We start from the raw sequence: 27923 nt of genomic DNA on the forward strand, positions 1-27923 counted from the left end.
TCATGTTTCGAGTAAATCTACGGATCGATATGGAAGGGAAACATAGGTAAGTAGTACCAATGCGTTAGATCGAACTTTAGTCAGTTCTGATCATTTTATAGGAGCTCGTTTGAGAGACGCGATTGTTTACACTTTGCTGAGGCTCATGGGAGATTGCGAGCTGAGGGTCATGGCTTTTTGCGGATGGCTAATGCTATAACGATAGCTGCTATACGCGCGAGGCTATTTCATGTCAAAATAGGCTGCTCTGTTCATGTTTCGAGTAAATCTACGGATCGATATGGAAGGGAAACATAGGTAAGTAGTACCAATGCGTTAGATTGAACTTTAGTCAGTTCCAATCATTTTATAGTCAATCGTTTTAGAAACACAATTGTTTACAGAGGGCTCGTTGGTTATTGGCTAGTGGGTGCATACCGCAACCCTAGTCAACCTCAGTTTGTTGCAGTAAAGCTTCTATTTCATGCGCCTTATAGGCCGGTGCGCCTTATATATGGACAAAGTTTTAAAATGGGCCATTCATTGAAGGTGCGCCTTATACCCCGGTGCGCCTAATAGGGCGGAAAATACGGCAAACAGAACTGTTTTATTTTGAAGTATAATGGATTTTCTGGCTCGCTTTTCTTCTTCAGGTTCGTGAGAAAATGCATGCTGCATCTGGAAAAAAATAGAAACCTTAGGGAGACCTTACAAAGCATCGCATACGGTCCACATACGGATACGCATTGCACTGCAGCTAGTGCGAATTGTCACCACTGCTTTTTTTTCCCTTGCAGTGTTTGTAAGGAGGCCACGATGCATCCGCAATGCATGTGTTCTGCAGTCAGCATGAAATTAGGTCTGAATTCTGTCGCTATCTCACATCTTTTGGGGGGTTGTATTGTATGTGTGCCATAACGGTAACAACAGCCTAACCTGATTTGGTTTGATCTGATGTGCCTTTTTCTGTCTGGGACAGAAACTCAGGAGTTTTTTTTTCCGGCCCAGTTTCGTCATCAGATGAAGATGATGATGAACTCTCTTGTGAATTCAAATCCAGATCCTCCTGTATGACACAGATGCTTGCTGTTTAGTGCTATCTGTTATATGAATAAAACAAACATTTTTGCTTGCAATTCCTGAACTTCTTCAAAAATAGTCCATCCATCCATTTTGTATTCCACTTGTCCCCACGGGGGTCGCGGGCGTGCTGGAGCCTATCCCAGCAGTCATCGGGCAGTAGGCGGGGGACACTTTTAATCAATTGCAAGCCAATCGCAGTTCTCCTCGTGCCTGCGTGGGTTTTTTCCGGGCACTCCGGTTTCCTCCCATATCCCAAAAACATGCTTGTTAGGCCGATTGAGCACTCCAAATTGCCCCTATGTGTGAGTGTGGGTGCGGATGGTTGTTCGTCTCTGTGTGCTCTGCAATTGGCTGGCAACAAGTTCAGGGTATCCCCCGCCTACTGCCCGATGACTGTTGGGATAGGCTCTAGGACGCCCACGACCACCTGGGGACAAGCTGTATAGAAACGGATGGATGTATACCGTTTTTTTCCGTGTATAGTGCGCCCCCATGTATAATACGCACCCTAAAAATGGCATGCTGATGCTGGAAAAAAGCCTGTACCCATGTATAATACGCACCCAATTTTTATGAATTTTTTTTTATGAATTTTTTTTTTTTTTTTTTTAAGTCCCAATGATCGTCACACACGCAGGGAGGCAATGGGTCCCATTTTTATAGTCTTTGGTATGGTCTTAACTAGGCTGGATGTAATTTTTTTTGTTGGCGTTGATTTCTCCGACTGCCCATAAACGCACCACCGCGCTCCGTGCGCGCACGGGAAAGAGGCGTGCGGACGTGAAAAAGGCGGCTCTGTATGGGAGAGACGTTGAAGAGGAATAAAAACACCCTTGGAAACCAAAACTTGGTGATTTCAAGTTTCATTTCGAGGGACATTTGTCACGTCTCGTCCTCAGTTTTGCTATGTGTCTAGGTTGCCATAGTTTCTGTTCGCGTCGCCCCTCTCTTCCTGTGTCACCTCAATCGATGTAACGTGTTTTGTTTTTAAGTCCTGTCTGCCCCTCGCTCACCGTCGGATCATTGCATGTGTTACTGTCATGATGTCTGTTTGCTTTCTGTTCCTGTCTTTGGTAATGTCACCCTGTCTTTTTGTTCCACGACTTTGTCGGTCAGTCCTGTTGTTGGTTTTGTTTTCTTAAAAAAAAAAAAAAAAAAAAATTAAAAAAATTAAAAAAAAAAAAATTAAAAATTTTTTGTACCCATGTATAATGCGCACCCCAGATTTTAGGACAATAAATTCGTTAAATTTTGCGCACTATACACGGAAAAAAACGGTATTAATGAATCAATGTTTCCAATATTATCATGAAAAATATTGCGAATTTCATTCTAATGTTTCAAGCATGCATTGACATATTCACTCATTGCTGACAAGACGCTGCAGGTAACAGGTGTTTTATTAAACGACATGCATACTTGCCAACTTTGGGTTGTGAAAAATAGGGAGATTTCTTGTGAAAAATTGTGAGATTTTTTTTATCGATGTATCGGCCCACGAGTTCTGTGGCCGCGCTGGCGGGGTGTTATTCGTCAACCGATTTCTTGACTTAAATGATACATATTCTTGCCAACTTAAGGTTGTGAAAAATAGGTATATTTTTTCATCGAGGTTTCGGCCACTACTACAATGGCCTGCAACCACCGGTCCGAGGCTCAATATCAGTCTCTACAGTAACAGACTGAGAAATTCTTTTGAAAAAATTCATATAGTTTGGACAGACCAAGCTAACATAAAAATTGAGTTTGCTATCAATTGTGGCATTTGACAGCAAATGCATAATTCTGCTCAGAGGAAAACGTGTCAACTTGCAGCATAATGTAACATAACATCTGTCTGTGTAAACAAACATGAGACAAAACAACTGTTTGTCTCTGCTGATGTGCTGTTTGATTTTAACTAGTAATGTGTAGAAAACATGGGACAACAGAATTTTAACATTAAACAATCACATCCATCCTCTGGTCCTTTTCTACATCCTATTGTTTGTTTTTAAATGTTCTTATTGCATGCCCTAATTGTTAAGTGTGCTTCAATACAGTCTTGTTTTGATTGCCATATTTTTTGGCACCCGCTAGCGGGGGGCTCCCCGATCCACCGCATTGCAATGAGGTTTTTAGAGTACTGTCGCTGATGTTGCCCAATATCAGCTGTTCGGGTGGAGCCCACCTGCTTGCGCCGCTGGACACATGAGCAGGAGAGGGGAGCCTTCGTGGCGAGCAGGGCGCGGATGGAAACGCTTCGGGTGGCTGCGCAGCAAGGAGGAACCGTGTTGCATCATATTGCCCGCAATGTAAACTGTTTACTTAACTGTAAAATTGGGTGATTAGTGGATGAAATGACAGATGGGGAGGCAGGTGGGAGACAGGGTTGAAAACCGGGAGTCTCTCGCCTAAATCGGGAAAGTATTATGAGAATGAGCGACCATTCATACGTCAAACCCTGAGTGAGAAAGAAAAGTGACGAAGCAATGCCAAAAACATGGTTAAAATAACATGACCGACTGACGATTACATTTTGGTTCGATTTGAAAAAATAATAGAATGACGATGGCGGGAGGGGGCCCAGAGGCCGCTGACAAATGATGGACCAGCGAAATTGAGTACATTGCCATATATTATATACACCAATTCATATATTATATACATCAATTCACAGATGCCTTAGTCTTAAAGAAGTACCAGGAAGTCATGTGAGAGTTCTGGACAGAGACGGCTGTATTGCAGCAAAAGCTCTTTGGGTCTGTCTGTGGCAGGACGAAGACAAAGTGTGTTCAAATCAGTCTCCAAGTCGTTATCCTGCGAAAAGAAACACTCTTTATCTAGCATTCATCAGCATCTGTGATTCTTCATATGAACTAAAACATTTATAAACTATGTATACCGTAATTTTCGGACTATAAGTCGCGTTTTTTTTCATAGTTTGGGTGGGGAGGCGACTTATACTCAGGAGCGACTTATATACATATATATGTTTTTTTTTCACTTTTTTGGGCATTTTATGGCTGGTGCGATTTATACTCCGGTGTGATTTATAGTCCGAAAATTACGGTACATAATTTATATTGCTGTATGTGTTATCGATGCATAAAAATAAATTAATTTTATTATTATTTCATGGATTAAGCACATTGACTTCAACCGTGAAGCTGCAAAGTTCTTTTTGATCAACCCTTGTATTAAGATTTGATCTTAAATTAATCCCAGTATCCCACTTGAAACATGAAGCATCAAGTGAACATTTCTGGTGAGCAACTTGTTCATTCTTTACACGCGGCAATGACATGACATCATCGTCAGTACACGTTTTCATTAAATGAGGAGATCGAGTTGCATTGGCTCCCAATATACTATCTCCCACCTTGCTACTCTGGCATCATGCTTTGTGCATGTGTCACATCACGAACGCAAAGTGTTCACATTAGAAGTCGTATTTGTTTTTATAATGTGAAGGAGTACATTAAAAGATCGAAGTCAACAAAAAATTTGAATCAGGCATTAAGCCCTGCAGTGTAAGTGTAACATTTGATACAAATGAGGGGAGTAGTGAGGATTGGGCTGGAAAAGGCGCAAAGTCGCTGCTGTGCCCAATTTTAACTGTGCACAGTCTAGCAAAGTACTGAAACAAAGAAAATTCCACTCATGCTCACAGTTAATCCCACTGATGACAAAGTTCGGCAGGGCTCTTTCGAGGTCGCAAAAACATGTTTGGGAGACATTCGCCTGTACTTATTTTGTTGTAAGGGAGTGTTCAAAATTTTCTTGAGATACGAAATATACTCTGGAGTGATTTATGGGTGAAATTATTACCACATTATTATATAATTTCACATGTTATTCATATATTTATATAAATCGCAACATGGCACTCTAATTGTGTTGATGAGTCTGATGTAAGCAACGTAGAAGAGGAAGCACTGCATCTTCTACCTCCGGAGTTAGTGGAGTTGTTTAAAAGTGATGAAGATTTCAATTGATTTAGTCATTTGGAGTGACACGGGTGGTTTGGTAAATGTGTTAGCATGTTATTTATGCTACTGTTATCTGAATAACTCTTAGTATGTTATGTTAACATGTTAACCAGGCACATTCAGAGCTCGTTGTTTATTTGTCATGTAACGTTAGCAACGTTGTGTTTCCTCCCGCATCCTAAAACCATGCTTGGTAGGCCGATTGAATACTCCAAATTGCCCCTAGGTGTGAGTGTGAGTGCGGATGGTTGTTCATCTCTGTGTGCTCTGCGATTGGCTGGCAACCGGTTCAGGGTGTCCCCCGCATACTGCCCGATGACTGCTGGGATAGGCTCCAGCACACCCGCGACCCTTGTGGGAACAAGCGGTATAGAAAATAGGATGGATGGATGGCCGGTGCAATTTGTACTCCGGAGCGATTTATTATCCAGAAAATGAGTAACCTAGTAGAAAAATCGACTTTTTAGAGACTAGTAAATGTGATTTTCTTTCTATCTTTTCTGTCAAGCAATAAAAGAAAAAGGGTTTTCAGTAACCATCAAAGTATTTTCTTTTTTTAATGAAGAGGAAAAATCCATATCAATCATAAGCCCCTAAACGTACATAGTCTTTGCTCTGAGCCTCTTGGTAATCGTCCTCCACTTTATCATCATCATCATCATCATCATCACCATTGCTCTCATCTTAAAAAATAAAAATAAAAGAAGTGTGAACAAGGTTGTACTACATAAAACATTGCATGACATAAATTGAACAATAATAGAATAGGCTGGGTAAGGAAACAGCTGCTGTAAAAATTTCCATCCAAATCCTGCCCATTTTAAATAGGAAACAAGTCAACAATATATGTACATGTACACACGAGAACAAATCATTGGTATCGCTCTGTTCCTTAAAAAAATAATTTGAATAATAATAAAACCCCTACCTTATGATTTTGCCGCTCAACATTTTGAGAAGTGGCGGCACAGCACGGTGGTTTCTCCGGGTACTTCGGTTTCCTCCTACATCCCAAAAACATGCAAGGTAGGCTGATTGAGCAATCCAAATTGCCCGTAGGTGTGAGTGCGAGTGCAGATGGTTGCTCGTCTCTGCGTGCCCTGCGATTGCCGGCAAACCAGTTCAGGGTGTTCCCTGCCTACTGCCCGATGACTGCTGGGATAGGCTCCAGCACGCCCGCGATCTTGTGCAGACAAGCGGTACAGAAAATGGATGGATGGATGGATGGGCCTTTTGAGGCTATTAATGATATTACTGATGTTGTCAGACTCAGAGCAGGGAGAGGACTCGAATGCAGAATTCAAACAAAGGAATTTATTTCCGTGGGGAAGTCGCCTGAGGACCGCTCAAACTGCATCTCCCACTCTGTGATGAAGGCTTTGCTGAGCCCGGGTTCTCCAGCGTATCGTTCAGGGGGAGCCAGTCTGACCCCCATCGCCATGGGAGGGGGAGCCGGACGATCTACCGGGGAAGGAGCTGGTGGACTGGACGTCGCTGCTGGTCCCGCGGTCAGAAGCGTGAGAACGTCTTGCATTTGCCGGCTCAGTGTTCCCACCTGGGCGGCCACCGCCGCTCTGAAGTCTTCTTGTGTCTTCCTGATCTCATGAACGCCAATTCCCAGACTCAAATGCAGAATTCAAACAAAGGAATTTATTTCCTCCACGGAAGATTGCACCAGGAACAAAAAGCGCCTCCAGATGGAGGGGAAAAAGGGCAAAAACAAAAGCGCCTCAACACGAGGGAAAAAAGGCTGAGAACAGCAAACAAAAGGCGCCACAAACTGAGGGAAAAAAACGTAGGCAAAAATTCAGGAACAAAACACAGAGCTTGGGCAAAAAGTCTCTGCTATCTAGGCTTTCACAGGGAAGATCCGTGGCTACGGAATCCCTGGTGATCATGACAAGCAAGACGCACTGGCACAAGACAAGGGGAAGACGCAGGCTAATTACACACACGGAAGGGGGAGGACACAGGTGCAGACAATCAGGGCGGACGACACAGGTGTACGTAGTTAGCAAACAGGGAGGTCAAGTGGACGGCCGTGCAGAGGAAGGACCCACGATCTGAAATGTGATGTACAAAATAAAACAGGAAGTGATAACACGACGGACAGGACAAAACAAAACAATCTACAAAACCCGACAGCATAACATAACCCCCCCTCTAGGGCCGGATCCCAGACGGACCAGGAGCATCGGGGTGAGCAGCGTAGAAGTCACCCAGCAGACCGGGATCCAGGATGTAACTGCGCGGCACTCATTGCTGCTCTTCTGGCCCATAACCCTCCCAGTCGACCAGGTACTGCCAGCCCCTTCCCTTCCTGCGCACGTTCAGCAGCTCCTTGACCGTGTACGCAGGCCCACCCCCCACAGTCTCCGGAGACGGAGGCGGCACGGGAGCCGGCACCATCTCACTCTCCCTGACTGGCTTAATCTTCCCGACGTGGAAGGTGGGATGCACGGCAAGGGACCGGGGCAGGCGAAGCCGTACAGCGGCTGGATTCACGACCTTGGAAATGGGGAACGGTCCCACAAAACGGGGGGCCAGCTTCCTGGAGACCACCTGGAGGGGAAGGTCCCGGGCAGACAGCCCGACCCGTTGGCCCCGCTGGTAGGCGGGCGCCGGCCGGCTATCCTTTTTACTCTGTCCCCCTGGCGGACCAGCTTGGCTCGCGCTGCCGCCCAGATGCAACGACATCGTCTCACCACGGCGCGCGCCGAGGTTACAGACACCTCTGGCTCATTATCAAGGAAGACCGGGGGCTGATAGCCAAATACGCACATGAAAGGGGACATCCCAATAGCCGTGGTAGGAAGGGAGTTATGGGCATATTCCACCCAGGTCAAGTTTTTACTCTACGTAGAGGGGTTCTGGGTCACTAGGCAGCGGAGGCCTGTCTCCAGCTGTTGGTTAATGTGCTCCGCCTGGCCGTTTGCCTCCAGGTGATAGCCCGAAGTGAGGCTCACGGTGGCCCCTATGAGTTTGTTGAACTCCTTCCAGAATCTGGACACAAATTGGGGGCCCGTATCTGATACAACGTCCCGCGGGAATCCGTGTACTCTGAAAACGTGGTCCATGAGGACTTCGGCCGTTCGCTTAGCTGAGGGTAGTAACTTGGGCAGGGCAATGAAGTGGGCCACCTTAGAGAACCCGGCCCACCACGGTGAGTATCGTCATCTTCCCCTTGGACACGGGAAGTCCCGTGACAAAGTCCACAGAGATGTCGGCCCAAGGTCGAGAGGGAATGGGGAGAGGTTGCAGCAACCCCACACGGGCGCCGGGGGTGTTCTTATTTCGCGCACAGACGGAGCAGGCTGCCACGTATTCCCTGACGTCGGCCCCCATGGAGGGCCACCAGAATCGCTGCTGTATGACGTACAGGGTTCTTCGCACGCCTGGATGACAGGCGAGCCGGGAGGTGTGTGCCCAGTGGATGACGTGGACAGTCGATTCACCGGGCATTCCCCAGGGGGTGGCTCGTTGCCGTTGGCCTGCTTCACTTGGTCCTCTATGGGCCAGGTTACGGCACCCACCACACAGTGAGGGGGGGAGAATGGGTTCGGGCTCCCAGGCCACCGGATCCGGACTGTAGATGCGCGACAGTAAGGATCGGGGCGGAGCTGAATCGCTTCTTCGACTCCTGGAAGGCGGCCTCCGCCTTCGCCGTCCAACAGAACGGAACTGTTGGGGAAGTCAGAGCATGCAGCGGAGCCGCTGTGGCGCTGAAGCCTCTGATGAATCGTCTATAAAAATTAGCAAAGCCAAGAAATTGCTGCACCTTCTTGCGACTATCGGGTCTAGGCCATTGTGTCACCGCGCTTACTTTTGCCTGGTCCATGAAGCCAAGGAAGGACGTAGTCTTGGCGTGGAACTCACTTTTTTCAGCCTTAACGTAAAGTTGATGATCCAGGAGGCGTTGCAGGACGGACTTAACATGGGACTCATGGGTCTTCATATCCGGTGAATAGATTAGGATATCATCCAAATATACATAAACAAAGCGATCTATAAAGTTTCTCAGAACATCGTTAATCATGGCCTGAAAAACAGCGGGGGCATTGGTGAGACCAAACGGGATCACAAGGTATTCAAAGTGTCCTCGGGGAGTGTTGAATCCCGTTTTCCATTCATCGCCCTCCCGAATGTGCACGAGGTGGTAGGCGTTACGCAAATCTAGCTTGGTGAAAACCCGGGCTTGCTGCAACTGATCGAATATGGTCGACATGAGTGGCAGGGGATCTCGATTTTTAATAGTAATCTGGTTGAGGGGACTGTAGTCTATGCACGGGCGTAGGGTACTGTCGTTTTTGCCCACAAAGAAAAAAATCGGCCCCTGCAGGGGAGGACGATGGTCTGATCAATCCCGGCTTAAGTGACGCGTCAATATACTCATTTAGAGCCTGCTTCTTGGGTCCCGAAAGGGAATAAAGTTTCCCCTTGGGTATAGTAGCGCCGGGCAGGAGATCTATGGCGCGGTCGTAAGGACGGTGGGGCGGTAGAGAGCTAGCCTTGGCTTTGCTAAATACCTCCGCGAGTTGGTGGTAACACACTGGAACTTCGGTCAAGTCCGGGGTTTCGGGGTCTGAGACAGGAGGAACGGAGTCGGGGTTAGAACCACGGGTAGGGCTGATCGGGAGGTTCGGTTCGATACATGACCCTTGGCACTAGGGTCCCCATCCCCTTATCTTCCCGGACTCCCAGTCCATAGTTGGGTTGTGGCGTTTTAGCCATGGATACCCGAGGATAAGCGGATTCATGGGTGAGGTTACCACATGCAGTCTTACTTTCTCGTGATGATTCCCGAAAGACAGCGAGAGGGGTTCGGTTACCTGGGATATATCAAAGAGCGCCTGTCCATTGAGCGCCTTGGCCTTCACGGTCGTGTCTAACAGTTCGGTTCTTATCCCCAATCTCCAAGCAAAAGCCCAGTCAATCAAACTCTCATCTGCCTCTGAGTCAATTAACACACCATGTTTGGTGACCTTTCCGAGGCAGGTAATTGTGCTGATGGGTACGGTCCGACCCTTCTGCTGGCTAACGGAGAAGACTCTTACCTTCGGGTTCTTTCTCTCCGGGCAGAAGAGGAGGATATGTCCCAGCGCACCGCAATAATAGCATCTGCCTTCCTGGCCTCGGCGCTGCTTTTCCTCACCGCTCAACTTGGCCCGGCTGAGCTGCATTGGTTCAGTCCCAGGCGGTAGCAGTGTTCGATCTTTGGCGGTGCGTCTCGAGGAGTGCCGACTCCACCCCTGACACGGGGGAGAAGGCGGTCGCGCTCCGGCTTGCGCGCTGCTTCTTCCAGTCCTGCAAGCGGTTGTCCGTGTGGATAGCCAGCGCGATGAGAGCGTTGAGGTCAGCGGGAAGATCGAGGGGAATGAGTTGGTCCTGGATGGTTCCGGAAAGACCCTTGAGAAAAACATCATACAGGGCCGTCGAGTTCCACCCGCATTCCGCGGCCAGAGTGCGGAAGCGGATCGTGTAGTCGCTGACTGACTCTTGACCCTCGGTCAGCTGGCACAGCTCACGCGCCTTCTCTCGGTCCGAGGAGACCGAATCGAACACCATGCGCAGGGCCTCGATGAAAGCGGAGAGAGAATGACAGGTAGCGGAATCCCTGGCCCATTCCGCCGTCGCCCACGGTCGGGCCCTTCCCGTCAGGTACAAGATCATGTACGCCATCCGGGAGCGTTCCGTGGGGAAGTCGCCTGGGGACCGCTCAAACTGCATCTCCCACTCTGTGATGAAGGCTTTGCTGAGCCCGGGTTCTCCAGCGTATCGTTCAGGGGGAGCCAGTCTGACCCCCATCGCCATGGGAGGGGGAGCCGGACGATCTACCGGGGAAGGAGCTGGTGGACTGGACGTCGCTGCTGGTCCCGCGGTCAGAAGCGTGAGAACGTCTTGCATTTGCCGGCTCAGTGTTCCCACCTGGGCGGCCACCGCCGCTCTGAAGTCTTCTTGTGTCTTCCTGATCTCATGAACGCCAATTCCCAGACTCGAATGCAGAATTCAAACAAAGGAATTTATTTCCTCCACGGAAGATAGCACCAGGAACAAAAAGCGCCTCCAGATGGAGGGGAAAAAGGGCAAAAACAAAAGCGCCTCAACACGAGGGAAAAAAGGCTGAGAACAGCAAACAAAAGGCGCCACAAACTGAGGGAAAAAACGAAGGCCAAATCTCACGAACAAACCACAGAGCTTGGGCAAAAGGTCTCTGCTATCTAGGCCAGGGGTGGGCAAACTACGGCCCGCGGGCCACATCCGGCCCACGGGACCGTTTAATCCGGCCCGCCAACCCTGAACAAATTGTATTATTAAACTTTTTTTTTTTGGTCATTTTGCCTGCAATGACTGCGTTTTCCCAGTAGATGGCAAAGCGCTCGCCTGCGCATTTACTACCGGAAGCCGTGTCAGAAAGCTCGGTGCACACTCACAAGTGCGTGTACGTACTCAGTAGTACGGACTTGGCGCACTCTCGCTCTATTCGTATCAGTCCCGAATTTAGAGCGTGAGCTTTGACGACAGCATTCTTATAATTCGCGCGCTGAGCTTTCAGATGCAGTTTTGCGCTAAACCTTCCCCTGGAATCCTTCCATTAAAATGAGTGGCCCGAAAAAAAGAAGTGAGTGCCGAATGTTAAAAAAGAGTGGACAATTTGGCTCGACGTACGCGACGTGACGTTCAGCCACATCAACATCAACCCGTCACAGATCAAGGTAAACGGACCAACACCTCGGATCTCGCCTAAGAATTGCCACAACAAATTTTACTCCAGACTATGACGCACTAGCAAAAAAGGGAGACCAACAACACTGTTCCCACTGAAAATGAACGGGAGGCTCTCAAGTTTATTGTAAAAAAATGCATTTTGAATATGATTTGTACACATAGCAGGGATTGAAACTAGCGACCATTCTCATTTTCAAATAATGCAGGATGCTCAAGGACATTGATGCACCACCTATTTGCGACTAATCTTAACCTGTAAAGTTCTTAAGGCTTACTTTAAGGAGGTGTTTCCCGTTTCCTCACCTCTGTTACCAGGTGTTTGCGAGTTAAAACTCTGCTCTGATTTTCAGATACCCCTCACCGTGTTGCTGTTTTGATTACTTTATTTGGATGTATGCTTTCACCGATTCTTCAAGATGATATATTTGGTCAGAATGTTTGCCGTTTGATGTGATCTCATAAGATAAACATCTTTCATTAATCTGACCTGCAGGCACTGAAGTGATGGAGATTGTTATTCATAATAACAGTGTCGTATTTTATGAGAATCACTGATAGCAGTTTTTTAGTGAATTATTATTATTTTTTTAATGCTGTTAATAAATGCATTTGTTTTCAAAAAAAATGTTTGGAATATCCATGCTTTACTACCTACTAAAGGCCAAGATCTTTTATGCAATGACCTTTACAGGTCGCTTATATGACTTCACACAACACCTACGTCCATCTGCTCCTTGTCCGGCCCTCCGGTCCAAATTTAGAACCCAGTTCGGCCCGCGAGTCCAAAAGTTTGCCCACCCCTGACCTAGCTTGTCCTGTCTTAACAAAAGTAGTAGACCAAAGTGCTAAGATCTTTTGAACTGATTGACTAGCTGCAGAGGAAGCAATCAAAGTTGCCTTGTTTACACAAAGTCGTAAAAGACCCCCTGCTATGCTTTGATCAGCAGGCCAGGGGCTTCAACCCCAACCTCCACTCTCACCCCCACTCTCATCCCCACTCTGTTTCTCTAAATAAAAATGCTCCTGCGTGAGGCGAGAGTCAGAACTCATTCGATCATCGCTGTACACACGGCGACGAATGGTGTTTAAAAGGACTTACTTGTCTCCTGTGTGGTTCTTGCAAAATAAGTTAGAGTGAGCACCACCCTAACAACTGATACTTCTGCATCTCTCAGCAAATGTTTTGGCTCGCTGTTAATGAGAAATCTGCTCAGGTTGTCTCAAGTTTGAAGGATGCAGCACATTTCTGCTCCAAACACGATGTTTGTCGGAGTAATATTTCATTATGATTTATCATGTGTTATTATACATTTGTGATTGTTGTGGAAAGTGTGTTGTAAATAACAAACAGGAGCAGAGGAGCCAAAACCTGTTGTCTCTGCTTGGCCCCAGCTGATCTCAAGTAGAAAACTACCAAGAGGAAACTACCGGAGAAGACCTTTCTGCTGTTTTGATGATATGGTGAACTGACGTGCAAAATAGCTTATCTGCTAATGTTTGCTTGCAGAGACTCTGCAAGAAAAACATGCAAACATTTGCTGATTTCCCCACTCCATAGAGTTATGTAACTTGGGGACATCAAACCAAATAAAAGTGGTGTTGATGGGAGAGCTGATTAGAATTGTGAGAAAACCATACAGCTCTCCGATTCTCCTTGCAAGAAATTGAAGACGTCTTCTCTCTTCAATATTAGTGTGTTGTTTAGGAAATAAACCTAACAATGTTCAATAGGATTTACAGTAGAGCAAGGCTCATAGAAGACCACTTCAAAATAGGCCAGTAGTTATTATTCTGTTGCAAGACCCATAACGGAGAACAAGCTTTCTGACTCTGGGCGGCACATTTCTCTCTCGAATACCTTGAGATTTCACTGTACCCCAGCTCCAGAACATAAATTTGTAATGTTCACAGTAGGGACAAGGTTCTTTTCTTGGTATGTTTCATTTTTACACCTTTTAACATAGACTGATCTTGACAAAATCTGACGTGGAGGCGCTGCTATGGAGATTTCCTTCTTGCACCACTTCATCTTGTTAAATGGACTCTGACATTAGATTATTCTGATTAACACTGTATAGCACAATATTGTGTTAAATGTTGCTCACTCAGCATCCGTTGTAGCCTGGTCGTCCTAGATTCGCCCCTTTGTGGCCTTTTCTAAAGATTTCCCATTTTTGCCCAGAATGAGGAAAGGCAGTTCAGAAAATGGATGAATGGATGAGTTTTGTCCTTGCGCTCCAGTGGGGTTAAGATCAGGGGGGGCTGTTTTAATATGTCAGCTGTGGGCATGTGAAGCCCTTTCAGACTTCTGTGATTAAGCACAATATCAATAAATTTCACTTGACTTGACTCCTTGGTTGTCTCCCATGAAGTCCACTTTGGCTCCAACAATGATGGATGGTGCGATTTGACGCTGCTTGAGATTGATATTGGAGTTCATCTTTAATTGCTTTAGAAGTTGTTCTGACCTCTTTTGTTACTATTTGCATTATTTGTCTTTTCAATTTGCCATAAATTTTCCTCCTGCGGCCATTTTTAGGACAGTTCTCCACATACACTATGACTACCAGTCCTGATGTGGAACTGTATAGCCCCAGAAACATCAAGCTGCTTGGATATGATCTTAAAACCTTTACCTTTAACATTCTTGTTTATATTCTCCTGCGAAAACTCGCACTTCACTTCCTCTTGTCCATCACGTTTAGTGTTTTACACACCATTTCAACCAACAGGACATTGACTTGTCATTACATACAGTAATGACTTGTCATTACATTTTCATTTATCATTACCATCTTTCATTTATTCATTCATCCTGATGAGGGTCGAAGGCATAATGGAGCCTATCCCAGCAATCTTTGGGCGTTTGGCAGGGTACACCATGAACTGGTCATACTAGCTAAATCGCAGGGCAGGCATAGACAATTATTCACACTCACAATCACCTGGACGGACAATTTGGAGTGCTCACTCGGACTTCAATGCATGTTTTTGTAACGTGGAAGGAAACCGGAGTACCGGAGAAAACCCACGCAGGCACGGGGAGAAGATGCAAACTCCATACAGGAAGGCCGGAGCCAGAATAAAACCCTGCACCTTTGAACCACTGCACCACCGTGTCACCTTATTATTTATTTTATTTTTAATACTTTTGTTTCATTCACAGAGGGGTACCAACAACATTTTCCATGTACCGTATTTTCCGGACTAAAAGTCGCTCTGGAATACAAGTCGCATCAGCCATAAAAGGCACAATAAAGAGGAAAAAAACATATATAAGTTGCCCTGGAGTTTAAGTCGCATTTTGGGGGAAATGTATTTCACAAAATCCAACAGCAAGAACAGACATAAACCAGCAACAACAGGCTAAACGATACGATATGCTAACGTGACATAAACACAAACGAGGAGCTGAGAACGGGCTTGTCGTAACATTAACAGTTATCCAAATAACTATAACATAAATAACACCTTTATCAAACCATCTGTGTCACTCCAAATGGTTAAATCCATCAATCAAATTCTTTGTCCTTTAAGTAAACAACGCGCCGTGCGCTGACGTCGGACTCGTCGTCACTTGCAGTTAAAAATATTCCACAGGCACATATAACGATATATAAACTAGTAAATCGCTCCTGAGTATAAATCGACCCCCCACCCAAACTATGAAAAGAAATGCAATTTACACTCCGAAAAATACGGTATGTACATCAACTCAACAACATGGAGAAAAAACATAGTTCACCTTTATTTACTATAAGGTACTGGTACCATTTTGACTACTTTTTACACAATAGTACACAGCAATTTTGTTTTCAAAGATTAGATCAACAATCATCATTTTAGCTTTACAATAATCTCATGTCTTTACCTGAAGTTGCAACCATATCAAGATCATCATGTTGTCTTCCAGGCAAGGGGAAGAGGTATGCGGATTGATCTGATGTCAGTGGTAGACGGGTTTTAGGCAGGCAACTTCTCATTAGCTGAACAGATGACTCTATCAGCGACTCCTGACATTTATTCAACAAGTATGTCTGCAAAAATAAAAATACTCAAAACACTAATAAAATGACAGACCAACATTCGAACATTAGCTGAATCACTTGTTTGCTCTTCAAATCTGGTCATCAATATTGTCTGCACTGTTATCAAGCGCATTTGATGTCTGATTAACACTCACACACTGTGCCATAATGCTTCCTATTTGAGATCTTAAAGAGTGCTTGAAACGTCTGTGTGAATGCGTTTCAACTGTTATTCTGCACCAAAATTATTTTTCTCAATATTCTGACACATATTTCCCAAAACATGCACTTCAGCTGATTTAAATCATTTTTACATCAAAGATTTGACCTCAATGAATGTATCTAAAAAATAACTTTTTACATAGCAAATATTTCCCTTCATTGCATTAAAATTCACATTTTTCATGATAACATTCATGAATGAAACGATTTTACCTGATCTGTCCAACTTATATTGGACACAGGAAGTATTTTTCACATTTCAAAAATCCTCAGGTTTTTCCAAAAATACACATTTCCTTCTCAAAATTACCAATTAAATGGGAGAGACATTTTTATAAGATTACATCATTCTCTTGTGTTTATCAATCAAATAAAAAAACAATTACATATTTTAAAAGTCCAGCTCATTTGAGATGTTCAGGCTTCTATTGATCATACTATTCTAAATCTGAAAGCTCTTTTACAAATTTTCATATTAATATAAATTTCAAAACACCTCAGTCGAGACAGAGAAACAGAGATGTTGTGGAAGCTCCTTCGGAAAGGGAAAAAAGCCCAATGAGGAGACGGAAGAAGAAGAGGCTACGACTTCTAAGAAAAGGAAAGCTGCATTTAAAAGAACATTTCTGGAGTCATACTTAAAATATGGATTTATCGCCACAGGTGACTCTGACGCGCCGAGCCCGTTCTGCATAATATGTGGCGACAGGCTAGCTAACGAGGCAATGAAGCCTTCAAAACTGCTTCGGCACATGGAGACCAAGCATCCTGCATGAAAAGACAAATCTTAACCACTTCGGGTGTCATTGTCTCCGATTACGCCTAGATGGGACCGGCTCGTTTCTGAGAAACAAGCTCAGTGCTCCCACTAATTCAACGTAGTGGTGAGTTTTATTTTTATGTCGTTTATACTTGTTTTTATGCCAGTCGTATCATTTTATTTCATCGTATTTATATATTTATTATAAATGTATTATTTATTTATATAAATGAATTATTTATTTATATAAAAGCCGGTCCGCGAAAGTATTTCTGACACGTAACCGGTCCGTGGCACAAAAAAGGTTGGGGACCACTGTGCTAAAGTACATTTGGACAAGCCAGCTTAATTTTGGAATAAGGTGCTGTGGACTGATGAAACTAGAATTTAGTTAATTGGACATAACAAGGGGCGGTATGCATGGAGGAAGAAGAACACAGCATTCCATGACAAACACTTGCTACACACAGTCAAATTTGGTGGTGGTTCCATCATGCTGTCGGGGTGTGTGGCCAGTGTAGGTACTGGCAATCTTGTTAAAGTTGAAGGTCGCATGGATTCAAGTCAGTATCAGCAGATTCTTGCAAACAATGTTCAAGAATGAGTGACAAAGTTGAAGTTGCACAGGGGCTGGAAACCTCAACAAGACAACGACACCAAATACTGCTCAAATTCTACTAAGGCATTCATCCGGAGAAACAAGTACAACATTCTGGGATGGCCATCTCAGTCTCCAGACCTGAATATTATTGAAAATCTTTGGTGTGATTTAAAGCGGGCTGTCCATGCTCGGAAACCATCAAACCTGACTGAACTGAAGATATTTTGTCAAGAAGAATGGTCAAAAACACTTTCTGTAAAACAAACTTCATTTCACTTCTCAAATATCACTGTTTTTGTCTGCTATATGATATATTTAACTGAAATTGCTGATCCGAACAACCAATGATTTATAAAGGAAAATCTTGAAAATGATCAGGGGTGCATATGACTGTATATCAACAAATAAATCAAACCAAAGCCAAACAGCATGCATGTATGCTACAGTAACAATATACATATATTTAACTTATTTAGCGCTCTTTCTGACACTCGAAGCCGCTTAACAATTGCGCTCACACACCCATTCACACCCTGGTGGTGGTAAGCTACATGTGTAGCCACAGCTGCCCTGAGGCAGGCTGACAGAGGCGTGACTGCCAGTGTGCGCCTCCGGCCCCTCTGACCCAGTGTGTACCCAGTCTGAGTGACACTGGAGGCAAGTTGTGTGAAGTGTCTTGCTCAAGGACAAAACGAAACGTGACTCAGATCTGCTCTACTGCCCGAGCCATGGCCACCACAAGCATTCAGGTCACACAGAAGAGTCACGTGTTCCATATAATTGTGGAATCTTGTGTCTTGATTGTTGCGGTAATGAGTAAAATAGGAGTTGTGAAAGTAATAGTATTAGTAGGACAAGAAGAAGGAAGAGGAGCGGCAAAAGTAATACCTGAGTAGTATGATAAAGAAGTCGTATGCCTCCATGGGACACTAAATTGTCTCTGCCCAGAGCACTGCATGCAATTTTACAAAAGCAATGGAGCAGTGCCTGGAGGATGTCAGTGGCAGAGTGATTAGTGTCCTTACTGTGCCAGTCATCATACAGCAGTAAGAGACCAGACACATAACCCTTGGTCACTGCTGTGCAGATGTTATCTTCTGTTGAAAACAGGAACAGTGAAACAGGACAAACACAGAAAATGTCAGCATGTTTTCCAGCTGTAGTTTGCATCTGACAGTATAATGATCAAATGTAGTTTATGTACTTAAGAACATCCACTGTTGCAGTAAAAATTATAACAGTGAAAATGGTAGCTTGTGTGGATGTTTCTCTTTGGATTTTAGTGTTTTGTTTTTTTAACAACTGTTCTTGCTGATTTAATTTAATCTGATTTTACTCGACGTTTACATCAAGGATTTCAACATATTTTTGTCTGTTTTTGGAAGCTACTCAACTTTCTTAAAACTTTCTTATGAAATCGTTCATTTTACTAACCGTAATTCTCGGACTATAAATTGCGGGTTTTTTTCATAGTTTGGGTGGGGGGCGACTTATAATAAGGAGGGACTTATATGTGTGTTTTTATTCAAATATTTTCAAAAAATAAAAATAGTGGAACAGCGATGTAGCAAGGGATTACTGTAATTTGAATTTTAAGTGACGTCAGCAGCACAACGCAGCGTGGTGCGGCGGTTAATTACAAAAAGGACAAAGATTGATCACAGGATGACGAAGATGACGAAGGGCCCCACGCACTACCGGCATCATTAGCGGCTTTGTTTCTAAGTGACACGGAGGACGAAGAGTTTGAAGGATTTAAGGATTTGGAGTGACACAGAAGGTTTGAAAAACTATTATGGCTTTTGCGCATGCCCGGTCCTACTCTAAGGAGCTCTCTTTCACCTCCGTGGATAGAAGTCGGGGGCCGGCGCTCGGCCGGGTGGCTGTCCGGGGACGGTGGATGGGGCTCGGACATGGCATTTACGCATGCCCGGTCCTACTCTACGGAGCTCTCTTTCACCTCCGTGGATGGAAGTCGAGGAGCGGCGCTTGGCCGGGTGGCTGTCCGGGGACGGTGGATGGGGCTCGGTCATGGCTTTCACGCACACCCGGTCCTATTCTATGGGTCTCTCTTCCACCTCTGTGGCTGGAAGTCCACGCCGCCACACGCCTGGAAGTTTGTTTTGTTAAATAAAGAGCCGTTTACCAAACCCACGTCTTTCCTTGTACTTTGTTAACGCTACAATCTAGTTATATACTAGATCTGTGGAATAACGACGAGGCTGACGTCAGGGCGCACGCGCGGCGTTGTTGACAAAGGATGAGGAATTTGATCGATGGATTTAATGATTTAGAGTGCACAGATGGTTTGATAATATTATTGCTTATATAATAGTTATTTGATATCTAATTTATATATCGTTATATCGTTCTCAGCTCTTTGTGTTTATGTCACGTTAGCATACCTATTAGGGGTGTAAATCGCGGGTTTTGTCGCGATACGATATAATATCGATACAAAGAACTACGATACGATATTTGCCGATATCTTAAAGCCTGCTGCGATTCATTCACGATATATCACGATATAGTGCTCTACGATCGATTTTTTTTTTTTTTTAATAAAAAATATAGAACAATATCCTGATTTATAACAATTCATACGCAAAATTAACAAGGTACTGCAAACTCTTTATTTAGGAAATTACAAGAGTATTGCAGTATACAAAGTGCTTATTTTAACACTGAACTTTGATGTCGTGTTTTTTCTTTAAATGTGCGGCGAGATTTGTGCTCCCTGAATATTTGATCACCGCATGGCAGGATTTACAAACTGCACGTGTCTTGTCCGTTGAGCCATCTTTTCTTTGGAATCCAAAGTGCTTCCAAACGAATGACTTGAAGCCTAAAGGGGAGCAAATTTCCTCGTCTTTTTAGACACTAGCCATAGCACCAGCCCAAGAGCCGTGTACTAGTTGTCGACTCCCCTTTCACGTGCAGCAACGCCGTGCACTGCTCCCTGCTCCCGGAAAGAGGAAGCAATCAACAATGAACTGGATTTCAAAATAAAGTCGCGTCTAATGTTCGAGGTCAAACACGGCGATATAAATCGATGTTTACGTTTAGCATCGATGCCAATAAATCGTAGAATTATTATTATTAAATTGCGGTACTAATTTTTGATCGTCGTATTGGCCCACGATTTTGTTGGCTACAGGGGTGGAGGAGCCTTATGTGATACATTCTTGTTAAGTTAGGTTTGTGAAAAATACAAAAACATTTTAATCGAGGTTTCAGCCCCTGCTACAACGGTCCGAGGCCCGGAATTTTATCCATCTGAGTCTGAACGATCATCTATTTTGAAACATGATTCTCTCCTACACCACTTGTTGGCACAATTTTATGAGGATGCTGCGAGTAAAACTGCGTAGGAGTACACGATGTTTATTATTATATTATATTGTGGTGTTTGCATACAGAATTCCCCCATGGAACTAAGAGTTGAACAGTGTGTTGGGAACGTGGTGTTTGTGGTAATGCACTTGCATTGTTCTTCCTACTCCTCGTTTTACGAGTATGTACAGCAAAGTCTTTTGCGACAGACCTCCTGCATCTCCTTTCCTCCGACACCACAATACCATTGTATTTATGCCGGTCGTATCATTTTATTTTGTTGTATTTATCTGCCACACCTTAAAAACCATCCATCCATCGATCCATCCATCTTCTACCACTTATCTGGGGTTGGGTCGCGGGGGCAGCAGCTTTAGGAGGGACGCTCAGACTTGCTTCTCCGCAGCCACTTTGTCCAGCTCATCCCGGGGGATCTCAAGGCATTCCCAGGCCAGCCGAGAGACATAGTCTCTCCAGCGCGTCCTGGGTTGTCCACAGGGTCTCCTGCCGGTGGGACATGCCTGGAACACCTAGGAGGCGTTCAGGAGGCATCCTGATGAGATGCACGAGCCACCTCATCTGGCTCCTCTCAACGTGCAGGCACAGCGGCTCGACTCCGAGTCCCTCGTGGATGACCGGGCTTCTCACCCTATCGCTAAGGGAGAGCCCGGACACCTTGCGGAGGAAACTCATTTCGGCCGGTTGTATCAGGGTTCTTGTTCTTTCTGTCACGACCCATAGCTCGTGACCATAGGTGAGGGTAGGAGCGTAGATCGACTGGTAAATTGAGAGCTTCGCCTTTCTGCTCAGCTCTCTCCACTACGACGGACCTGTACAGAGTCCGCATCACAGCAGATGCTGCACCGATCCACCTGTCGATCTCACGCTCAATCCTGCCCTTGCTGGTGAACAAGACCTCAATATACTTGAACTCCTCCACTTGGGGCAGGATATCATCCCGGAGAGGGCATTCCACTCTTTTCCAACTGAGAACCATGGTCTCAGATTTGGAGGTGCTGAGTTTCTTCCCGACCGTTTCACACTCGGCTGCAAACCGCTCCAGCGATAGCTGGAGATCAAGGCTTGAAGAAGCCAACAGCACCACATCGTCTGCAAAAAAACAAAGATGCAATGCTGAGGTCACCAAACTGGACACCTTCAACGCCTCGGCTGCGCCTAGAAATTCTGTCCATAAAAGTTATGAACAGAATGGGTGACAAAGGGCAGCCTTGGCGGAGTCCAACCCTCACTGGGAACGAATCCGACTTACTGCCGGAAATGGGGACAATGATACAGGGACCGAACCACCTTTATCAGTTGGCTCAGCACCCTGTACTCCTAAAGCACCCTCCACAGAACTTCCTGATGGACACGATCAAATGCCTTCTCCAAGTCCACAAAACACATGTGGACTGGTTGAGCGAACTCCCATGCACCCTCGAGGATCCTGCCGAGGGTATAGAGCTGGTCCACTGTTCCACGGCCAGGACGAAAACAACACTGCTCCTCCTGAATCCGAGGTTCGACCTCCCGACGGACCCTCCTCTCCAGCACCCCTGAATAGACCTTACCAGGGAGGCTGAGGAGTGTGATTTCTCTGTCGTTGGAATACACCCTCCGGTTCCCCTTCTTAAAGAGGGGAACGACCTCAGTCTACCAATCCAGAGGCACTGTCCCTAATGTCCACGCAATTTTGTAGAGGCGTGTCAGCCAGGACAGCCCCGCAACATCTAGAGCCTTTAAGAACTCCGGGCGAATCTCATCCGCCTTGCCCTCGAGGAGCTTTTTAACTACCTCGGTGACTTCAACCCCAGAGATCTGAGAGTCCACTTCGGATTCTCCAGGCCCTGCTTCCACAATGGAATTGAGCAGGTCTTCAAAGTATTCTCCCCACTGACTCACAATGTCTCAAGTCGAGGTCAGCAGCACACCGTCCCTACTGTAAACAGTGTTAACGATGCACTGCTTCCCCCTTTTATTTTAAAGTCATTTAATACAATATAGATGGTTCTAGAATGTGATGTTGGCCAATACCACAGTACCTTGTGTCACTGAAACTGGGCCCCTATGACCAAATAAGAAATTTACACATCCTATATTATTTAACCATGCAATGAAGTACACCAAAAGAAAACATGTTGACTAAAGCCAATTGTTGTGGAGACAATGAACATATATAAATCATGTTAAGTCTTACTGTTAGATGGTAAACTTACTTGAGGAAAGCAGAGCAGCGAATGCAATAATGGATGCCCTGTAAAACAGAAATAATCAAGTCTGACTCACAAAAAAGTAAAAAAAGAGCATTTTGAAATTATTTATTATTGCATCCATCTTGCCGTCCATTCTCTACTGCTTATCTCATGGTTCGGTTGCGAGGGCAGCAGCTTTGGCGGGGAAGTCCAGACTTCCCTTTCCAAGGCATTTATTACAACTCTTCCAGGGGGATCCAGAGGAATTCCCAGTGAGACAGCCTCTCCAGTGTATCCAGGGGTCGCCCTTAGGTTGCTAATGGCGGAAAACGCCCGGAAATCCTCATCAGCGAGGCATCTTAACCAGATACACTCGGCACCTCATCTGGTTCCTTTCAACATGAAGGAGCGGCGGCTCCAGTCAGTCCCTCCCGGATGACTGAGCTCCTCAATCTCTCTCTGTGGAAGAAACTCATTTTGGGCACTTGGAACTGGGACCTTGTTTTTTCTGTCCAGCTCATAACCATTCGCTCATATCCTTCATCATGACAGATCAATGTAGTCCACATCATATACGCTGCACCAATTCGCTTGTTAATCTCTTCCATCCTGCCCTCACTCATGAACAAGACCTTCCTCTTGGAACAGGATCTCATCCTTAACCCAGAGAGGGTACTCCCTTTTCAGACTAAGGACCATGGTCTGACATTTGGAGGGGATGATTTTCATCCCAATTGCTTCATATTTGGCTGAGAATTACTCCAGTGAGAGTTGGAAGTTACGCCTTGAAAAAGGACATGCCTGCAGTACCACATAAAAAAGCAGAGATGCAACCCTGAGACCACCAAACCAGACCTCCTCAATGCCTGGGCTGCAAATAGAAAATCTGTCCATGAAAGGTAAGCGCAGAATTACTGACAAAGGGCAGCCTTGGCAGAGTTTAATCCTCACTGGAAACAAATCCAATTTACTGTCTGCAATCTGAACCAAACTCTTTTTGGTTGTACAGGGACCGAACAGCCTGCTGAATAGCCCTTACCAGGGTGGCTGAGCAATGTGACCCCCTATAGTTGCAACACACTCTCCAGTCCCCTTTCTTAAAAAAGAGGAACACTATCCTGGTCTGCACTATCCCACATGTCCACCGGATGTAGAAGCATGTGATCAAGGACGATCTTTAGAAATTCCAAGCAGATCTTATCCACCCCACGGGATTTGCTCTCACTGTGCTTTATTTACTATGTCGGTGAGGAGACCCCACCTCACAGTCCCCAGACTGTTTCCTCAAGGGAAGACATTTTAGTAAAATCGAGTTCTTCCCACCGAGTCACAATGTCTCAAATACTGGTCAGGAGCTCCTCTTCTCCAGTCTACATAGTGTCAATGGGTCACTGCTTTCACGTCCTAAGATGCCAGATGATGGACCAGAATTTCCTTAAACTAATCCGGAGGTCATTTTTCAGAGTCTCATAAAACTCATCTGATGCCCACATTTTTTTCCTGATGACTGCCAAAGCTGTGTTATAATACCTGTCAGCTGCCTCCGGAGACCCACAGACTGAAAAGGCCCAATAGTACTTTTTTTTCAGCTTGACAGCATCCATTACCACTCCTGTGCACCAGCAGGGTCGGGTTGGTCAGTTGCCTCAACAATGGAGGCGCGGAAATGGTCCACTCAGACTGAATGTCTTCTGCCTTGCCTGGAAAGTGGGTGAAATTCTTCCCGAGGTCGGAGTTGAAGCTTTTTGTGGCAGGGGATTCTATCAGACATTCCCAGCAAATTTCTGTGAATATGCTGGAAATAGAGTGGACATTAGGTGACCTAGCAGCTGTAACACACATTTCCCTGAATACATTTATTACGGAATGCAGCACCAGAATGACTATTCATTTTTTATTATCAACTAATCATGAATTGAGATTCACCGTGGAGTTTTCAAGAAGCAGGGCCCAAGGTATTTCTGAGAGCATCATAGTGTGTTATGCTACAATTAGTTAGAAATAAAATATATCACTCGAGTCCAGGCACTAGAGAATGTATGCAAGTGTTCATTTAGTACATACTTAATTGTTTGCCGATTCTTGATGGTATAGCGAGGGATAAGGTTGTAGACGACATCCAGCCCTTGGTTTGATCCAATATGTTTTGATGTGGAAACTGTAACACATGAAAAGATACAAATGAAAAAGGTACTGACATACAAAAAAAGTCTCATGATCCCCCAGTGCTGCTTAGAAGTGTTTTTTTAATCTGTCTGTTTTGCTGTTGTTAATAGCTCTCCCCAAGAGCTCATCATAATGACTAATTCACCTGTACATATGATCCAGTTGACCACAGCTGTCATGTATGGTCCATGTTTTCCACACCAAAAAGACACTTGAGTTAGTCACCCTCTCTTCTCTATCATTTGTTCCAAGGATTATGCTCTATGCTTGTTACATTTTGGATTCAACCTCCATTAATTTCAGATTTAATTTTTTTCCCAAATGTTGGACAAATTGAGGAAATTCTTACAATATAAATGTATCCATCCATACAGGCTAATCCAGCTACTCCAGACTTTTCAACACACTTAACTGCTTCAACACGCTGACAGTCTTCTCGCCTTGTTGCCATCACATACACCCTTGACCTCATAAATTCAAACAAGCCCATTTGGACAGGAAATGAAGACACTGCGTTAAAAAACTGACACACAATGTGACTTAAATTGAAGCATCACATGAAAGTAATGGAAACGAGAGTGCCAATAATTCTAAATAAATTATATATCCGACTATGCATACAATAATTGGGACTGCATCTGTTCTTAGCTTCTTACCAACTTTTACAATTTGCATTTAAATAAGGAACCTGTGACTTCAGGAATGCCCTTTGAATATGAAACAATCCATGGAAACGCCAGTTCTATCATCTTTATTCTTTAATGCTTCCTTTATGAACATTAACAACCAGAAGACTAAAATTTCTCAGTTTGACTATTTGATGGATGTCAAGAAGATCGGTACACAGCTGTGGAACCGTTCATGGGTGCTGAAGAAAGTCTAATGGGTTCAAAATTATCTCTGTCCTTATACTCTACTGGTCTCACTTACGTAGGAGTGTGGTATAACCTAACCATTTGTTGGCGTTTCCTGATGTGTGACTCCACAGTCTTAACTGTACTAGTCACACCTAGGCAGGAGTTTCCTGATGTGTGACTCCAGAGTCTTTACTGGTTTAAACTGGTAAGTGTGCCAAATGGTACCATAAATAAGGAAAGAACAATCTGAGTCTAGTTAGAGATGGTCACAGGTCACTAGCTCAAGTCACAGTTGTCTTTGACAAAATGGTCGAAATAACAAGGGGCCACTTAACTCAGTGGTTCTCAAATGGGGGTACGCGTACCCCTGGGGGTACGTGGAGGTACTCTAGGGGGTACGTGAGATTTTACAAAAATATATACCGGTATTAAAAAAACAAAAAAAAACAGTAAACCTGATTGTCTTGAGAATTAGTTATAAAAAGTTTGATGAAATACAAATGTATGTTTTATATTCAGTATTCAATTTTAATCCTTAATAAAAAGACTCTCCACAAACCAAAACCAGTCACCTGCGGTTGCCTTGATGACGCACTGTAACATGGAGATGTGGCTAAAGCGTAGCGCGATGCTGCTGTTGAAAACACAGAGAAACAAGTAAAAATGAAGGCAAAACCAGAGCTCGTAGCTAAAGCAAAAAAAAAAACGTTCACCATAGCTGAAGAGCTGCTGCTCCCCGCCGCTGTTGTATTGGCCGAAACTATGCTTGACAAAAAATCTGCAGATAAATTAAAAACTGAACCTTTGTCTAATGACACCGTTTGACGCAGAATAGACAGAATGGGTGCAGACATTGTCGAACAAGTTGTGGGAAAACTTGGCGACTCTTTTTCACTCCAGCTGGGTGAATCCACAGATGTCAGTGGAAATGCACAGCTTGTTGCTTTTGTGAGATACTTTGAGACTGCCGACATTTCTGAACACATACTTGTCTGCAAAAGTCTGGAGGGGAGAACAACCGGAGAGGACATTTTTAATGTCGTTAACGCATTTTTCTCTGAAAATAGTATCAGCTGGAAATCCTGCAGCAGCGTCTGTACAGATGCGGCTGCATCAATGATGGGCAGTGCGAAATAGTGTTGGCAAGTGAGTGAACGATTCGTTCAAAATGAACGGATCTTTTCCGTGAACAAGAGTGAACGAATCACATCCTAAAGTGACTCACTGAGTGAATCACTCATTGAGTGATTTTGCCTGAAATTAAAAATAAATAAATCCTTGTTTAAACTGTAAACATGTTTGACCAACTAATTGCACCATTGCAAGATTAAATCAAATCAATAAATAATATTCTCCAACTGTACTCACAGTGAAGCCAAGCGCTAAATACGCTTCGTCGTATTTCCTCGTCTTAGCTTTCGGCTGACTTTCTTTTGTTTCATTATCTTTGTTTCTCTCCGCTTTTCTTTTCATCCCTGTTAAAAGCTTTTTCATGTTGGTGGTTGTTATGTTGGGTTAGGGTTAGGGTTAACCCACTACCAAAAAAAAAAGCCTATTCCCCAGGGTCACACGCGCCCCACTATTTGAGAAGCACTGTACTAAACACTGCCTGTGACGCGTCAGTAATACCGGAGCAACACAGAAGTGTGCACGCGAGTTATTTACAAGGAAAGACGGTACACAGAAAGCCTTTTAAAAGTTTTAATAACATACCTTCTCATTTCTTTCCAAACACTGCCTGTGAGGCGACAGTAGTACCGCAGCAACACAGAAGTAACACGGCACTAATAGGGCTGGATAAAAAACTATACCGGTAAAAGTCATTGAGACGCGGCGGTAACACCAGTAAAAGTAAAAAAAGAGCCAGTATAAGAAACGTCTTCATCTCCCTCCTATGCACTGAAACCATCGAAGTCTTCGAAACTAGCGAGCTACACGCATAGCTCCAGAGTAGACGTGATCGGGAAAGAAAGAAAAGGATGACGCAACAAGGCTCTAGTCCAGG

General features: G+C 44.7%; 1 protein-coding gene across 18 annotated transcripts in view; it reads right to left on the reverse strand.

The window, feature by feature from the left end:
- The window catches only part of LOC133156864 (cytosolic carboxypeptidase 4), an 83888-nt gene that overhangs the window by 30742 nt on the left and 25223 nt on the right, over nt 1–27923 (reverse strand). For 7 of the 18 annotated variants that reach the window (XM_061282924.1, XM_061282919.1, XM_061282920.1 and 4 more), the window contains exons 5-11: nt 26491–26552; nt 24960–25053; nt 18259–18467; nt 15631–15796; nt 5637–5716; nt 3745–3861; nt 916–1045 (exon numbers count right to left, since the gene is read on the reverse strand). In XM_061282924.1, the coding sequence (XP_061138908.1) occupies nt 916–1045; nt 3745–3861; nt 5637–5716; nt 15631–15796; nt 18259–18467; nt 24960–25053; nt 26491–26552 (858 nt within the window). Of the gene's footprint in view, nt 1–915; nt 1046–3744; nt 3862–5636; nt 5717–15630; nt 15797–18258; nt 18468–22919; nt 22958–24502; nt 24691–24959; nt 25054–26490; nt 26553–27923 lie in introns of all 18 variants that reach the window. The other 11 variants (XM_061282925.1, XM_061282929.1, XM_061282918.1 and 8 more) reach the window with 11 other exon arrangements.

The sequence above is a fragment of the Syngnathus typhle genome, linkage group LG7 (genome assembly GCF_033458585.1).
Source record: "Syngnathus typhle isolate RoL2023-S1 ecotype Sweden linkage group LG7, RoL_Styp_1.0, whole genome shotgun sequence".
NCBI classification, from domain to species: Eukaryota; Metazoa; Chordata; class Actinopteri; order Syngnathiformes; family Syngnathidae; genus Syngnathus; species Syngnathus typhle.